General features: G+C 40.4%; 1 protein-coding gene across 1 annotated transcript in view; it reads left to right on the top strand.

The window, feature by feature from the left end:
• The first annotated feature begins 646 nt into the window (after nt 1-646).
• sema4gb (sema domain, immunoglobulin domain (Ig), transmembrane domain (TM) and short cytoplasmic domain, (semaphorin) 4Gb) overlaps nt 647-17,661 on the top strand; it is a 34,968-nt gene continuing 17,953 nt past the window's right edge. Inside the window, exons 1-2 of the mRNA XM_072666934.1 lie at nt 647-731; nt 5,350-5,657. Of these exons, the coding sequence (XP_072523035.1) occupies nt 5,519-5,657 (139 nt within the window). The 5' untranslated portion in view covers nt 647-731; nt 5,350-5,518. The remainder of the gene's footprint in view (nt 732-5,349; nt 5,658-17,661) is intronic.

Here is a 17,661-nt window from a genome sequence, read left to right as displayed (position 1 = left end):
CAGTCGAGGTAGAAAGTGGAAGTGAGCATCAGTGAAGCAGGGATCCCTGCAAACTACTGTCATACTGCATGGTTTCCTGATGGAAATGCATGAAGATAAATGAAGGTAAATAAATCATATGTTATGGGCTTCGCAGTCACCACAGCTGTATCCACGTATCCACCGTCTCCGCAGTTTCCCACAACGCTGTGCTCTGTAATGAACGGAGAGTGCGGCATGGGAAGACTCAGCCTGTAGGTGGCGCCCGACTCAAACCCGCTGAGTGTGTGAAAGCAGGCTAGCACGCATCAGCTAACCCATAAATAACACACACACATACTGAATTAGTGATTAATGAATCTATAGGAGGATGTTTTAGCACACTGCTGCTCGTTAGGGGCTTAACACAAAAGTGTGTACCTGTCCAGCTATAAAGGAAACGGCTAACTTTCACCTCTACAGATAGTTTGGAGATAATGCCGGCTTTTAAAGACAACAGAAAAGCCTGAAACTGTTCAGTCCGGCAATGTCCGCTCCGCCTCTGAGAGCACGCGCTGTTGGAGGGCGTGGGCTACGCGCGAGCCTTATGAATATTCATGAAGAGGCGTGTCCTCACCTGGGACAGTGAACCGCATGTATGTTACATCTCGGGCAGTTTCTGTGGGATTCAGAGAGCCTGGCTCGGTTTCTCCACTGAGGCGGACACACTGCGCTGGTCGGTTCTGCTGTATAGCTGCAGGCTGTCAGGCACTGTAAGTAGAAACGTTTTAAAACCGTGTTCACAGATGTTTCTGTAGCAAAAGATGGGTTCAGATGTTCGATTTCATCTTTTTTTTCCAGTCGATCTGTTAAAGCTGCACGGTAGTGTGGCTGAGCTCTAAACACGCAGGTGAAGGTGACTGATAAAGTGCTGGCAGAAGTGCCCTTTAAAATGCCGCAGTGGTGTGGACTCATGCCTGGTCTCTGTGGATTACACACAGACGGCTCTTTTTAGAAAGTTCTCTTCTGTATCATTAATGGATGAAGAATTAGTACATCCAGCTCCAGGCATGCAAGAAGCCGATGACTGTTATTCAGGTCATATGTATATATAGGCTAGATGATAATGTATGCACTCTGTCACTACCTATTTAAGTCATGAATAGAGGAAATGGTCAGTTGTGAACTCATCTTAAGCAATGCTGTACATCCTATTGTGTCTTGTTTATGTGCTCTCTGAAGTGGGTATATGTTGGCTCTCTGGACCTAACTGCAGAAGGCAATTACTCTCATGGCTTTTAGCTCGGTTTCGTCTGAAGTATACAAGCTAGGAATCAAAGGTGCTGAGGGGAACAGTGTGAATAGCTCATACAGTGAAGTTGGATGGTCAGAGCAGGGAAACAGTGAAATAGTCTCTCTAGGAATTTACAGTGTAAAAACCCTTTTAAACAGCGGTGTGTTCAATGTCAATTAGACAAATGAATTAATCACAGTTGAAGTCTTGAAAGAAATGAAAGACATTATCACCTAAGCTTAATCTCATCAGTACAGCCACTTAAAGGAATGGTAGAGATGTTAGGATAAGCTTAGGATAAGGGGTAGCTTACTGGATGTGTTCTGATCACCTTTTAAAGCCAATCACAGTGCTATTACTGCTCATGATTTTGTTTTATAGCCTTTTCTTTTCACTCATTTCAGTCCTTCTTCAGTCCTTATATCACTTAGAATGAGAATCTAGATTCGGTTTTGTTCCATAATTCCTCATTTTGTGGTCTATAATATTGAAATCCATGATTCTGATACTGTTCCTCATTTCCAAACAGCCTCTCTGGAAGCGTGCTTGGTGTAAATGTGTTCTCATATTGGGAATTTGGGGAATATTATTAGGCAAACACTGTGTCCACTGTTTAGTCAGTTGTCAGTGCGTCTATGAGTTTCCTCTGCAGTTTCCCTCCTTCTCTACTGCTGGGTTTGATGCTGATGCTATGAAAGCAGATTAGCTGTTGATGCTTAAAGCTGATCCTGAATCAGAATTCCTTCTACTGGTTAAGCGAAGCATTTGCGTAGGTCGAGCTGGTCCTACATTAGCATAAAAAAGGCTGTTTCAGTCAAGCTTGTCAAAAGCTGATAGAAAAATCATTTTAGACGTTATTCTGGGATGATTATTAGGTCACCAGAGTTTAATCTGGGAAGGCATACATGACTGCACTTAAGTGTTAAAATACACACACATACTGTATATATATGTATATATTATTAAATTCTAATATATTTTTTAGTCTGGATTCCAGTACACTTGGACCTCTTGGCTGGTTTGAACTGTATGGAAGATGTTCTGCACTGGTGCGTTTCTTGTAGAGAAATCCAGCTCCCATTAAAACTGTCAGCACACATTTAGTGCATGACCAACGAGTGAAACATGAGATTATATTCTGCAATCTGAAGGTTTTACTTTGTATTTGACAAGAGTACTCCTACCCGTGCCCCAGCATTCCAGTATATGATCTCGATTTGTTTAGCAGGGTATTTCAGGTCAGCCTTTGTTTTAGGCTCTTATGAGTGGAATGGGTTAAGAACAGTGAATGATTTAATACATCTAATTAACATGCCTTTTTAATTCTTTTAAAAATAGTTATTATAAAATAAGTGTAAATTAAACTAAGAATGAATTTTGTTTGTCCAACATTTGAAAATATTTAATACTTTGTGCAAATCCCGATCAGGAATCACGGATAAGAAGCAACAAAGTCATGGTTCTAAAAATTAAAAACAGGGTGGTCTGAAGCATAGTCTTATATAAAAAAACTTCATCATCATTCACATCATTTTGTGAATAATGAGTGTGACCTTGTAACCTTGTGTTTCTTTTTTTAAAGCTTTAAAAAATATCAGGAAACCCCTTTAAAATCTTTACAGTATGTTACACTGTCCAAATGTTTGTCGACACCCCTTTTTCTTAAATGCATTAAGCTATTTTAAGTCGCACCCTTTGCTGACACAGATGTGAAAATGCACACACACACAGCGCATCTAGTACCTGTAAAGAGGCATTACTGATAGAATACGACTCTCTGGTGCAGATAAACATGAACCTATTGGCACCGTGCCTAATGCCAGGCGTGGGCTGGAGGGGTATAAAGCCCCCCAGCATTGAGCTGTGGAGCAGTGGAACTGTGTTCTCTGGAATGATGGTTGGTGCTCCAGTCAATACTTTTGGAATGACTTGGGAAGTGGAGAGATGAGGTGTGGTGGTGATCATCCAACATCCTGACCTCAGTATAGACTCTTGTCGCTGCCACATTTGATCCATTCAGCACTTCTTTATGGATATAAAAAAAAAAAAAATTCTGTGGCATCATGCCAGAGAACCCTTTTAGCACTTTGTCTTTCAGCTCTTCCTAATGCCTCTTCATTAGCTGCACTACAGAATTCAATTAAGTAATGAAATTTTCATAAAGATCTTCATATGTTTAGATGCTTTGAGCCCTGTCGCAATTAGTTGTCATTAAACAATGAAAATAAATAATATGAAATGAATAGTCTTACAGCGGTTCAGTTAGTATTTGTCTTTTTATGGTTATCATATAAATATTTCCAAGCATCAAACTCACTTTCAAGTGATCATTACTGGTGGCCTGACATGCTCCTTTCTTTAAAATCTCCTGCGGTATTGGCGCACGCGCCAGATAGATTAACTGCTCTCAGAAGGAGAATTAACAAGACAAACCATAAAAGCACACATTTGGGTGACTGAATTGGATTTCTGAGCCATCTGTGAAAATGTCAGCTTGGATATTAAGCATTAATATAGCCTGCCAGACACATGGAACCTGCCTATCAATTTATTCTATATCTCTTTGCAGTCTTTTAACCATTGTTTACTTTTTTTGAAATATTAAACATTAGTGCTTGTCTCAGCTAAGAATAAATCTTGTATTCTCTCAAAATATTGAGCAAAATGTCCATTAATGTTACAGAAATATTCAATCCAAATTTAACATTTAAGTGTTTTAAACCCAAAACCCAAAAGTAACAGTTATTTAGCGACAACTATTATTAATAAATCAACACAAAGCCCTTTAGCTCTATTTTATTAGGGGATAAATCCATGCAAACAGTGATGATGGGAATTCTTAGGCTCAATAAAGAGGCCCTTCACTGTAATGCAGCGCATTTCATTTCGGCAGATGTGTTTGCCTTTCCATGTATGACTTTTGTAATGGTGTTTTTCGTTTGGCCTTGAAACCTATAGCAGCAAACACAGTGCTGAGGAAGACATGCGAAGGTTGCTGTGTGTATTTGCAGTGTGTATGGAAGAAAGATGGATGAACTGCAGAAAAATAAACAAGCATTTCCTTGAATATGCAGGGAGTAAAGCAAATGAAAAGTTCTGATTAAAGCAAAATTATATAGCATTTTTACCTTCAGATGTTGATGTTGATGTTCAGTTGAGCTGTAAAAGGGAGAATATCATCTATAGTGGTGCTCCTCTGGGCTTGGCATGCTGCTAACTGTATGTAAACTTTGGTGAAGCAGGCAGGAAAACTCTTTCGAGAACTATGTTACACTGCATAACCGAGTCATACTAATTTCTCAAAAAAACTGTAGCTCTGAACGGAGCTGACCAGACTGGAGCCAGAAATGACTGACCTTATGGAGCAGTGACATAGGGGTAATGAGGAAACGCGTTTGTTATTTAAACTGTTTGAAAAGTTTTAGAGACCTAAAAAAAGACTAATTAAAAAAAAAAAAAATAAAAAAAAAAACATCAGCTAAAAAATACTGATGTTGACTATGGCAACTAATTTCGGCAGCTTTAATACTGCCACTCTTATATGCAGTCAATGGTTGGTCCACATGTTTCAAATAACAGCTCAGTATTTTTCAGTTTGTCCAGAAATGCATGTGTACAGCTATCCATTAGAGGTGGCACAAAGTGCTAATTCCCTCTTCCCGACTGTAGGGGGAGACCAGGAGCAAGCAATAGCAATTCTTGCAAAATGCTGTTGAAGTATTATTCATTAATTACATTATTACAAAATAGGCAGAAATCAGAAGTTAAATGCATAACTGCTGGCCATGCCATAGTGTAGCACGTACCCTGAGTGTAGCAAGTCATAAGAAGTCAGAATAGACAGAATTCTTCAGAGATCTTCTGAGATCCTTTTCAAAATGCTTTCCACACTTATTGTCAAGTTGTGTAAGTGCTAATGGTAGTGACTGAAAATAATGATGTTAGGGAGCTTGACAACAGTGTGAGACGGTTGCCTGAAAGGAAGCTACAGTTTGGACACCCAGTGACATTGATCTGCATGATTCATTTGCTCGTCAACACATCTGTGAGTATATTTGATGGGAGGAAAGTAACGAATCTCTTGTTTTTCTTCACAGAGTACAACTTTTGACAGCACTAGGATGAGCCTGCAGCCAGTAATTGCATCGCTGGAAAGAAAATCCCAGGTTCTGTGCTGCAGAGTGGTGTAAACAACGCACTTACTACCGACAATCTACTCAAAGTGGCCTCAGAAGGATCTGGAAAGGCTCCAGCTGCATCAGCATTATGGTGGGCATGATGCATCTTAGACTGTCTACCTTCACACTAACGCTTCTCTGCTGCCTGGCATCAGCATTATGGGCTTTTCCATTTGGACCTGTACTAGAGCTGGATGTCACTCCTAGGACTACGGTTCCCATCAATGGTAAGATTAAGCTCACAAAAATTCATATTAATCTCTAGATATATTTCTTAAATATTTTTCTTAAATATACATACATTTGAAGAGGCTTTTTAAAGTTGGCATGATGGAGGTATTTTAGTCATGTTTCAGGTTTATGCTCCAGCATGCTTCACACAATAAAATGAATAAATCTAAAATAAAATAGAAACTATAATATACAATAAATATAAGCACAGAACAGATTCCAAAATGCATCAGGCTTGTTTAGCTGTTTCTTTAAAAAACCCTGACTTGTGCATCTTTGTGCAGGAGTTGCTGCACAGTAGAATAGTGCATCACCACTCCAGACTGTTGTTTTGCAGTCAAACAAGGGTTCAGATGTGCCTTTCTAGCAATCCTAGAAGCAGTTCTCTTTAAAAAATCAATTTTATCATCTTCACAGGTAGCTAAGCATCTGCCTAGAGGAGCCCATGTATGCTGATTGTTGGGTGTGTTCTTATAAAATGTTTTTCAGATTTCAGATTTTTATTGGATACTGAATAGAATCAGGAATTCAGTTTTGTTTAGTCTTTAGTTTCATTCATAAAACCGTGGCGAGATATTTGGAATGGAATTCCTGTTACAGAACAGCTGGATGCTGACATATTGAAAAATGAGCTGACTACATCAGTCTTAGACTTTGTGTTCTTTAACTCATGAACTAATACTTTACTATATTTCAGTAGCGTTTTTATCATACATCTGTCCAAGCACACACATCTGTCCTCAGCTTATAGACAAACAGTTTAAGAGACGGCAACTGAAATAAAGACAAAATTGATCTCACAAATATATAACCTATATATGTGGGGGCAGAGGTGGCTCAGCAGTTGGAGCAGTCGGGTTGTGTGTTCGATACCCAAGGTCAACAACCTGCCACTGCTGGGCCCATGAGCATGGGCCTTCACCCTCTCTGCTCCCGGGGCACTGAAGCAATTGGCTGCCCACCGCTCTGGGCATGTGTGCACACTGTCCCAGTACGTGTTTGATTATGTGTGTCTTCACTGCACGGATGGGTTAAAGCCGGAGGCCAAATTCCATCTGAGTCTGATACAAATGGTGAATATGCTTGTCTTGCCGTTTTAATACTTAGTATTATGTTTTACATTGGTAGATTTTGTTTGTTTTTCATAGCTGTGCTAAGTGTGTACTGACTGAAACATTTTCCAGGGAGTAAGAGAGAACAGAATGTGCGTGGCGAGGCTGTAACTGTGTTCAGATGAGAAAAACAATTAAGAAAACTTGTTCAGGTCCTCGAAGTTTATCCACCCACGCTACCAACACCCACACCACAATCAAAATATCACTACAGTGTGTCTGGTTTTAGTAGCTCTTGTGGTTCATGTTGATAATATTTTAAGTCTCATGCTCACTTTAAACAAGTGGCACAGTTCTGAGTGGAGCGCCAGAGCAAGACAGCCAGAGCACTCTGGGTATTATTAGTGGCCTCTCTCTATGCCTGGCCTAGTTCATGCAGTTCACACAGCACATGTTATGAAGCAGTGAAGCGAGATTAGGTTACTGCAGCTACTGATAGATAAAACCTGAGTAGCTCAGAGCAGGTGTGCATCAATTAGGAGTTTTCTGGAAGACTCTTGCTCAGATATCTTTACAGCAAAATTACCAACTCTATTTACATCACAACCTTGGGAGGCTATTAGAAGTAAGCCAGAATCCCCTTAGCATAGGAATACAAAAATGATTAAATGCAGGTCCTTGCATATGTATGTATTGCTTTTCTTCTATAAGGAATGATTTCTAGTGCAGACCAGTTGTATGCAGAGCTCTTCATAATTTTGTTGCACTTGGTGCTCTCGCTCCAGTCTCAGTCACTGAATTCTGTTCCTCCTGCAAAGTGATTGCTGGCATCTCTGGGACTTCCCTCATAAATTGTCTTATTGTTTTGAGAAACAGACTTTCAAGGCACTGCTTGGTTGGTGGCTACAGCTTCTTTGTTCATTTCTCCTGAACAAATAGCCTAATTGCTTTTTTTGTAATAATGGCGAAAAACACATTGCTAGGAGGGTGTTGTAGCATTTTTGTAGCTTCTTCTCTGGCCTTGATGACTATCTCACACTATTTTGTCATAGCGGTTTTCTTAAATGATCTGAATTTATTGTCTGACAAACATTTTTCTCTGTTGTGCACAGACCTTCTATAGCGGTCGTATTATTCTTCTCCACACACCTCTCAAAGCAGTCCCACATTCTTGCTAACGCCATATTCAAGTCTTCCCAGAGATGTTATATTGGGTTAAGTCAGGGCTCTGGCTGGGCCACTCAGGACATTCACAGATTTGTCCCTAAGCCACTCCTGCGTTGGCTGTGTGCTTAGGATCATTGTGTTGTTGGAAGGTGAACCTTCCCAGGTCTGAGTGGTCCTGAGTGCTCTGGATCAAGTTTTCATTAGGATATCTCCACTCTCTCTGTACTTTGCTCCATTCAGCTTTCCCTCAACCCTGACCAGTCACCCAGTCCCAGCTTTCTTCCAGTCCCACAGCAAGATGCTGCCACCACCATGCTTCACTGTTAGGATGGTGTTGGGCAGGTCATGAGCAGTGTCTAGTTTCCTCCGGACATGATGCTTAGAATTGAGGCGAGAAAGTTGAGTGGGCAGACAGATAGGCTTCTGTCTGCCCACAGAACCTTTGGAGCTAAGCCAGAATGACCATTGGGTTTTTGGTCACCTCTCTTACCAAGGCCTTTCTTCCCCGATTAATTAGTTTGGTGGGTGACCAGCTTTAGGAAGAGTCCTGGTTGTTCCAAACTATGCTCTTGGGAACTTTCAGTGCAGCAGATTTCTTTGTAGCCTTCTCCTAATTTGTGCCTCCACACAATCCTGTCTCTTAGCTTTACAAGAAGTTCTTTCCTCCTCATGGCTTGGGTTTTGCTCTGATATACAGGTTTGCTGTGGGAACACTTATTTTACATACAGCTCTGGGAGTGAAAATAGTCTTCACATTTAGGGTTGTTTTCCTGGACAGGGATTAATCCTAATCCTGAACTACACAACATTCTGAATGGAGATTCCTATTGAAAATAAAATGTAGTTTAGGCCTTAATTCCTGCCTGGGTGACTGACCTTTGTCCAAGATAGCAATGAAAGATAGAAATGTTTTTAAGTCAGTTGTTCTGCACCTGGAAGAGCAGGCTTAAGGCAGGTTTAAGGCTGGTGCAAGGAGGCACTTCACATGCTACAATAAATCAGTGTAGTTACGTGGTTATTAAGGTGCACACATGTTGTGATTTAATAAGCTCTGATACGGCAGCCCTTAGGAATGGGTTTATACCATAAACACATGTCACAATTCCTATAAAGAGCAGAAAGACCTAACTCATTCCCAGGCTCCAAATGCACCTAGCCCTAGTTAAGAGCTAATTATGATTTGTAAATGCAACGCTGAGCAGAATGTAGCATAGTGTAGAGAGGGTGACCCTGTCAGTTCTTCTGAAACAGCATCTTGTCAGATCTATTATACCACAATTTAATATCACACCTGTCATATTTCTGCAACACAATGTGCATTGTTCTTCTGTTTTGTGTGTATTAGCCCGACGTTTGCAGATACAGTGATTGAAAAAATGCCTCTGATTTGGCTCCCACAAATTGTGCCACAGTGTTATTATTGCATGATGGCAGTTCATGGTTACTTGTAAATAATGTAAATGAATGTGAGCAAAGAAATCAGAGCACAAGGCGATCTTTACAGTGTGAGGCTGTATGTCAGGCAGAATCACTCCAAAGAGGCTGAACTTGCTGTATTTTAATCAAATCATTATGCAATGAGCTTAACACCTAAGGCCATATGCATGTCACATGGTCCAGTGCATAATTAAGCTGTAAACTTATGGATAATGACACAATCTGACAGTGTTACAACTCACTTCTCTTGTGTACTAAAGTATCATCCAGGAGGCTATAAATGGCTGTTTATGTTGTTTCTAAGTGCCTTTTTATGTCAGAGAAGAGTTTTTACACTAAGTAGCATAGAGATCCTACTGATTTTAATTGAGAGCATCTGTGTTTTCAGATCATCTTAGTTTTCCTCCTTGCTTTGGTTGTCCTTGACCTACATTTGTACTCTTCTGTCCTCCAGAGAGAGAGAGAGAGAGATAGAGAGAGAGAGAGAGAGAGAGAGAGAGAGGGAGAGAGAGAAGAGTGTGTTTTGAAGTGTATATGTGTGTGTGTGTGTGTGTGTGTGTGTGTGTCAGTTCTTGAGGTCTCAGGGTTTGATGGTATCTCCCATGGCCTGCTTTCCCTGCTGTAGTGTCTACCAGACCTGAAGTAATGTTGCAATGAAATATTGATGTTTTCGTGTAAGTTGTCTGGTGTAACAAGCAGGGAGAAGTGAATGTGAGGTCACCAGACAACTTCTCGGTTTTCCTCTGTTTCTGTAGTCTATGATGTTCTAGTGGAAGTGTAAATTCTATTCAGTAGTAGGATTCACTGGCAGTCAAAACAAATAGCCTAATTGTTTTTTAGTAATGGCAAAAAACACATTGCTAAGAGGGTGTTGTAGCACTTTGTAGCTTCTTCTCTGGCCTTGATGACTACCTCACACTACTTTTTCATATTGGTTTCCTTAAATGATCTGAATTTATTGTGTGACAAACATTCTTCTCTGTTGTGCACAGATCTTCTATAGCGGTCATATTATTTTTCTCCACACACCTCTCAAAGCAGTCCCACATTCTCGCTAACAGATTTTAATGTGGTGATGGTCGCCTTAAATTCTCAGCCCCTATACATGATGATTGCTATTGCTTCTTGCATTGTTCTTGTGAGCATCCCAAGTCTTTTTTGTGGTTGTCAATTAAAAATAAAAGGAATTGATTCCAGTAAACACATCCAAAATGACTGCTAAACATGTGTATAAAAAATATGTGCAACTGAGCAATTCTGTCTGTGTATTTTACTTCCAGTGCCAACAGTGGAAAGTCTTACTACATTATTACCACACACTGTCTTAAAGGTTTTCACAGATTCAAGATTTTGTTACGACAGCAAAAATATTCCTCAATATGTAGAACACACAGCATTTTTTTTTAAATGTGATACACTCATGAAAATACATGTTTTGGGCTTAGTTTCCCAGATCATTTGAACTGTCAGAAGGGTCTTTTTGGACCATTTAAAAATCCTCTTTGTGTTATGATGTATTTTGGAAACCTAGTCCTGAATGGTTTCTGGCATTTATACCTTTTTTTTTAGCAATGACTGTAGAAATATGCAGCGCTCTTTTAACACAGACTGAAGACCCACCTCTTCTGAGAATACTTGGGCGAATAGCAGAGTGGTCACCTTACTGACTTGTGTTTAGTAGTGTCTAAACTTAGAGGTATCTTTTGAATTTCTAGCCTATTCAAACTAGCAGAGGTTATCCTTGGGTAAATAGCAAAGCACTTTTGTAAGTCGTTCTGCCTTAAATGTAAATGTAAATATCATGGATTGTGCTAAGTCTCTCAACAGTAAAGCAATCACAGGTCTAGTGCTGCTACTGGCCGGTTGCAGTATGATGTGTAGCTCTGTCTATCCTCATATGTTTCAGTGACAAAACAGCTCGTCTTCCATCAATTTTTTTCTACTTTAAACTGTCTTCCGTGTCCAACTCCCTGTGCTAATATTGGCACATTTTTATTTTGTCCCAGAATCAGCATTTATACCCTTTTTATGCTAAATCATAAGCAGGAATTACACTTAAGAATGAAGTGACTGACATATTTGACTGGCAGAGACCATCTGCAGGACCTGCTCTGCACCCTTTCTGCTCATAACATGAAGTAACTGAGTAGTAGTGGAACTCACATGAGCCTTTGCTGTTAAAATATTAAACTCACCAGGCAAACTGGGTATCCAGGGGAAAAACATGTTCTGCACTATAAGCTCAATGAAGGCGGTCCGAGACATGCTTGTTTTGGAAGACCTCTGGTCTCTACAGCACAGTGGTTGCAAATTTGACAACATAGCTGACAATTTTGGCTTCATTTTGATAGAACGGAAGGGAACCATGTTTACTGTAGTCATTGTGTAGTAGTATGCGAGTCTGTATATACAACGATATATAAGTATATAGCTATGTACCTGTAGTTATATGCACAGGTGAAGGTGTATGGATATAGCAAGAGTTGAAGCTAGTGACTTAATATTACGCAGTGTCTGTAAATGCCTCACAATTCTTGATGATGGCTGTATTATCTGTGTGTTTCATGTATTCTCCCTCCCCATTGTTTTCTGTGCTAGGGTTAGTCACTAACCTCCTCTGGGAATAGCAAGAACGGAGGCACAGTGGTAGAGATGCTTGTATGTTGATGTGAGTGTAAAGATGGTAGGATCTGAAAGATCTCCTGTCCTTACAACTAAAAATAGCAGCAGAAATTAGTTATGCCCTTCGTTGCTTCATTCCTTTTTAAAATCATTGTGATTTTAATTTGGGTGGTCATGTTGCTGGAGAGATAACGGTTCAGATTTAGATATGTATTTAAATAACTATTATGATTCTTTCCAATGGTGGTTACACAATGTTCTGTTCTGACATAAATTAAGCTTACGCGCATCTGCCGCCTGATTCTTTAAGCCCATGTGATTCAGAAATAATTTCCTTCTCCACTTCCTAGAGAACCCCTGTGTTAGAGAGCACCTTGTTCGATTTGGTTAGGAAGACGTATTAGTGTCCATCTAATTTCAGCTGAAGCAGATATCGGAGCTGTGGGTTGCTTCCTGTGGGGTTCTTTCAGTGTTTGAGTTGTTTGGACATGACATCCCACATTTAGATGCTTCTTCAGTTAAACTCATTATGAGGCTTAGAAGAAATACTGAATCAGTGTCAGTGATCTGTTGTACCATCTCGATTAATATCATTTTATTTGCGCAATTAGTGCAAGCAGATTGGTTCTTTTTGCTGGAGGCCAGGACTTTGAGGACTTCCATTCATATTTCAACTAGTGGCCGGTCTCCTCATGTATATTGTCTCTGCTAAAACACAGTGCTATCAGTAGTTTGGCCTTGATGACTGCCTCACTTAGTCATATTTTCATTACTTAGTCATATTTTCTTTCGTGGTTTCTTATTTGCTACACACACTTATTTGCTGATCTTCAGTAGTGGTCATACTTTTCTTCTCCACACATTTTATAAAACAGTCCCATAATCTTTCAAAAAAAGGTGGTGATGGTCACCTAAACTTCCTCATACCTCAGACCTCTTCATTACATGATAAGCATTATTGCATCTTGCATCCTTTTGCTGGCATGTCAAATCATTTTTTGTGGTTATTAAGCAAAAAAGATGGGATAGATACTTAAAATGTGCTTTGGATTGTTGCAATCCAAAAAGGCACAAGCTTGTTTAGGACAGGTTGGAGGAAGTGCAGTGGTGTGGTGTAGTGCATCACAATGACAACCACTGAGCTCAAATCCTGACTAGTCTACCCACGCAATGTAGCCATAAAGTAGTGAATGGCTGAATGTGATCTTACAGAACCTGCTTTCTGCCTGATGATGAGCTGAATAGAGTATAATGAATGCACAGTCAGTCAATGCTTGCTCATAGTTTTGCCAGTTGTATGTAAGTGAACATGCACTGTCATTATGCACCGAGTTATGAGTTTTTCTTGTGTGCTGTGAAATGTGACTACAGTTATATAATGTTCATCGTATCTTCTGCTGACAGTTCTCACCAGTGCTTTATTGTCCTCCAGCACGCACGACTGCCTCGTCTGCCTGCCTCACTCAGTTTGGACCAGGGGGAAGATGTGAATCAGCAATGACACACATATACAAACACACACATGCACAACTGCACCACAGAGGCAGCATGTGACGTCTTTTCCTCCCATATAAAGACACACAAAATTAAGCTACACATGTAACCAAAACACTTCATTTTAGTGAGCAAAATGCATATCAACAAATGACAACATATCCGGAGATGCCTACACTCACATACTGCCACACTTGCTTATTCTCCTTTCGAGCACATTTTCCATTTCTCCATGTTGGTGCAAGGGTCATGGTGAAGCCTGAATGCTTGAGTCAACATTGAACAGTAACTAGTACACACACACACACACACACACACACACACACACACACACACACACACACACACACACAGGCACATGCAAACAAAATATGACTAGAGGCCTTGATAGCTATGTTGACTCTGTGTTGACTCTGCTTGCTTGCTTTTTTTTTTAGCACAGGCTGGTGTTCTGTGTCTGGTAGTTTTCAACATTTATGCAGCGTATTTCACTTTCAGACTATATCAGTGTTGTTTACAGTGCAGGGTAACCTTTGTGTGTGTGTGTGTGTGTGTGTGTGAATATTTATGTAAGTCAATTTCTATAGAGGTGACAATGTGGTGAAGGTCCTGCACATAGCCTCGCTAAATCCTGGATGTCTAGTGTAATATTGTTTTGCAGTTTAAGTCACATATGCAAATTATTAGAATATTCCATGAGATCAAACGGAAAAATGTGCACAATACAGAAATGCTCAAATATGTCCATTTATTTTGACAACACCCCATAGAGAATCTAGAGGTCTGATTCAGGTCTGGAGAGTTGGCTGATCAATCAAGTACTAATATTGTGGTCAGCAACTAATTCGGTAGTATCTTGGGCACTTACAAACTTCATACGGGACTTCAGACTCCTTGGGTTCTGTTCCTCTCCACTCTTTCTCCAGACCTCTAAGACACTGCTTAGTTTATTTTCATCTTAAAGGAGGACTGGGCAACAGTCTGGTTCTTTTTCTGCTTAGCCCAGGTAAGACACATCTGACATTGTCTCTGGTTCAGGAGTGGCCTGAGATTAGGAATGCAGCAGTTGCCTCTTTCCTGGAGATGTCTGTGCATGGTGGTTCTCGATGTTCTTGAATCGACTTTTCTTGACAATCCTCTGAGGGTTGCAGTAATTTCTGTTGCTTGTGCACCTTTTCCTACCAATGCTACTGTTAATTGTAGCACCTAAGGGCCTACATGTCACTCTGATTAGTCTAGTAGAATAATGAAAGCACAATTTATTCAGTGTAGTTTAATGCTGTTTGATCCAGAGAAGCATTCTAACATAATTATGTGAAAGAATAGGCCGTGGCAAACATTTTTCATTTATATGGAACGGGTATGGACTTATCTATGCTAGTTTGTGCACCGCTCTTGCCTATAGTTGGTTTGAGCCTGTGTGTGTTTGTTTCAGCACCATGTGGGTCCAAGGACATTCCACGCGACTGCCTTGGGATGAGTGCTCCCTGCGTCATCACCCAGCGTAATCGTGCCGGCGCAGTGTTATATCAGAGGCCCTCTCATTTATATTTATATCATGTTATATTATGTGAAAATACTACAGACGCTGGCTGCCATCATGTGGCCTGGGGTCTTGAATCTCTTTTTTAGACTTTAAGAGAAGAGTCTCCCTGGATCATGCTGCTGTTGGCTGTGTATGCATGTGGGTGTGTGTGCTGTCTCTGTGTACCCAGCAGCCTGACTTCTGTCCCTTCTCCCCCACACACATGGACACACTCACACACCCCTTAGGTCTGTTCTGACCTTTTTTCTTTTTTCACACTGGAGATTCTTATAAATGTGACATGGCTCAGCCTGACTGGCTAACAGCATGTGAAGAGGATGAGCAGAGTGCATGCTGGGAGATAAACAGGGTGCACAGTGGGGATCAAGTCTCTTTTTTAGGGTTATACTTCACGGATACACTGCCACTTTTTCTTCCAGGCAGTCAGTGTAACCATTTAATACAAACTGGATGGCTTGCTTTACATTGTACCCAGACTGTCCATGTTTCTGTTAGCAGTAGGGGTGCGATAGAAAGGTGTAGGGACAGAAATATACAATTAATATTAATATCCAAAGTCCAAAATGGCAACTGTACATTTTCAATGGAAATGAATGTTATGAGATTTTATTCCAAATGATTTTGGAGCATATTATTGGTCTACTCATCATCAGATGTTCACACAATATAAAGGATGGCTGCTGTGTCCAAAAAGCTGGCTGCTGTTAATACCTGGTAGACAAATAGTGAGAGCACGTACTAGTAAATGTGGGATAGATGAAAGCATAATTATCACTATTAAATTGTATTTTCTCACAGGTTGAATGAAATGCTCACAAAATATAAGTAATTTCCTGTGCAGTGTGCTGTGGTTGCCTGGTGGTCAGCTGTGTGGTTTTAAGAATATATCACAGTAATTTCACTAAAACAGGGAACACAGTACCTAGGCACCTAGGCACCTCCAGAAAGCCTCTGTAGCATCTCCTCCATTCAAGTCCCATGTGCTTACTTTCTCTCTGTCCTGTCTAGCTGTACTATGCTGTTTCTCAAGCCCTCTTGTCTGTAGAGGTATGAAGGACAGTCTTTGTTTACTTTGCTGTTCTAATTCTAGTTGTGATTTTGTTTATGTCTTTATTTGGTTCATATATTGCCAGTGAACGCATACGCTTTGTATCTCCATCTCCAGTTTTTCACTTTTTGACATCATTTGAATCTGGGAGTTGTTTTTAATATGAAAATAACTAAGGATAAGGAGTTTCCTTTCCCTGTAAAGCTGACATTATGGAGATACAAGGTTTTTTTGTGTGACAGTATATGTCCAAAAGTTTATGGACACACCTTTCAATGAATGCATTTAGCTACTTTAAGTTGCACCCATTGCTGACACATACACACAGTTTATCTAGTCCCTGTGGAGAAGTATTACCAATAGAATAGAACTTTCTCTATGAAGCAAATACACATAAACCGAATGGCACCATGTCTAAATCAAGTCAAGTCAAGAGGCTTGATTGTCTATTCAACCATATACAGAGTACACGGTGAAACGAAACAACACTCCTCCGGGATCATGGTGCAACACACAAAACAAGTGCAACACAGAACAAGTTACAGACAGTACAACACAATGTAATCAGTACAGTACAATAAATAGAGTGCAGACGAGACACAGAGTGCAGACGAGACAAGTCAGAAGTGTGCTAAAGGGGTAGAAATCCCCTCACCTTTCATCTGTGGAGTAGTGGAACTATGTTCTCTGGAATGATGGTGCATCATCTAGTATTTTTGTGATGCGTTGAGGAATTGGGGATGAGGTCCTGGTGATCATCCAACATCCTGACCACACTAAGGCTCTTGACACTGATTGCAATCAAATCCTCACAGCAGTGCTCCAAAATCTAGTAGAAAGCCTTGCCTAGACAGTTGAAACAGTTACTCCACCAAAAAAAGGATAGTATCCTTGATTTCAGAAGAAACAATGAATGAGCAGGTGTCCCAATATTTTTGTAAGTGACCTTGAGCTTGGGAAAGGCATTATGTAAATGAAACTTATTAATAGCATGTAATTATAGCACAGAATCGCACTGTATGTGACTCACAATGCATGCTGTCTTTTGACCCCTCATAATAAAACAAAAAAGTAAAAATTACTATGCGTGTTGTAACATTGCTTGTAGACAGGGTGTTTTCTTATTGTCCCTAAAATCCAAAAGCTGTCACCAGTCTCTGTATTTGACATTGATTGACGGTCATGTTTGACTGACAATCACTGCCGTAGGTCACAAGGGAAAACCAGGCCTAAAGCCTAAAACATTGATTTGTTGTTTTCACTGTAATGTAAGGTGTTGAGGGCTTGCTGCTGAAGTATATGGTCAGTGTGTGGGGGAGGGGTGCCGATGGAGATGAAAAAGAAAGGGGCATTTTGAGGGGCACCATGTTTGATATGTGGCCTAGTAATGCCAACTCTCATCAGTGTGGTCACCCCTCTCACAATATGGGGGAGGAAATCTCAGTGTGAGGAGGGTGGAGTATGTGTTGTATGTGCACGCAGCACATGCGTGTGTGTGTGTGTGTATTGCAGTCAGTCTGCATTCAATGTGTGTCCTTAATTTAAGGCAGCAGACTGTCTGAAGTGACCCATGCTATATGAATATTTTAAACAATGTGCCTCTAGGGAAACAGCAAGCTGCTTCCATTCCTGCA

The sequence above is a fragment of the Salminus brasiliensis genome, chromosome 22, assembly GCF_030463535.1.
Source record: "Salminus brasiliensis chromosome 22, fSalBra1.hap2, whole genome shotgun sequence".
In the NCBI taxonomy this organism is placed as follows: Eukaryota; Metazoa; Chordata; class Actinopteri; order Characiformes; family Bryconidae; genus Salminus; species Salminus brasiliensis.
The sequence above is the reverse complement of the archived record's forward strand: the minus strand, read 5'-3'. Positions and strand labels throughout refer to the sequence as shown.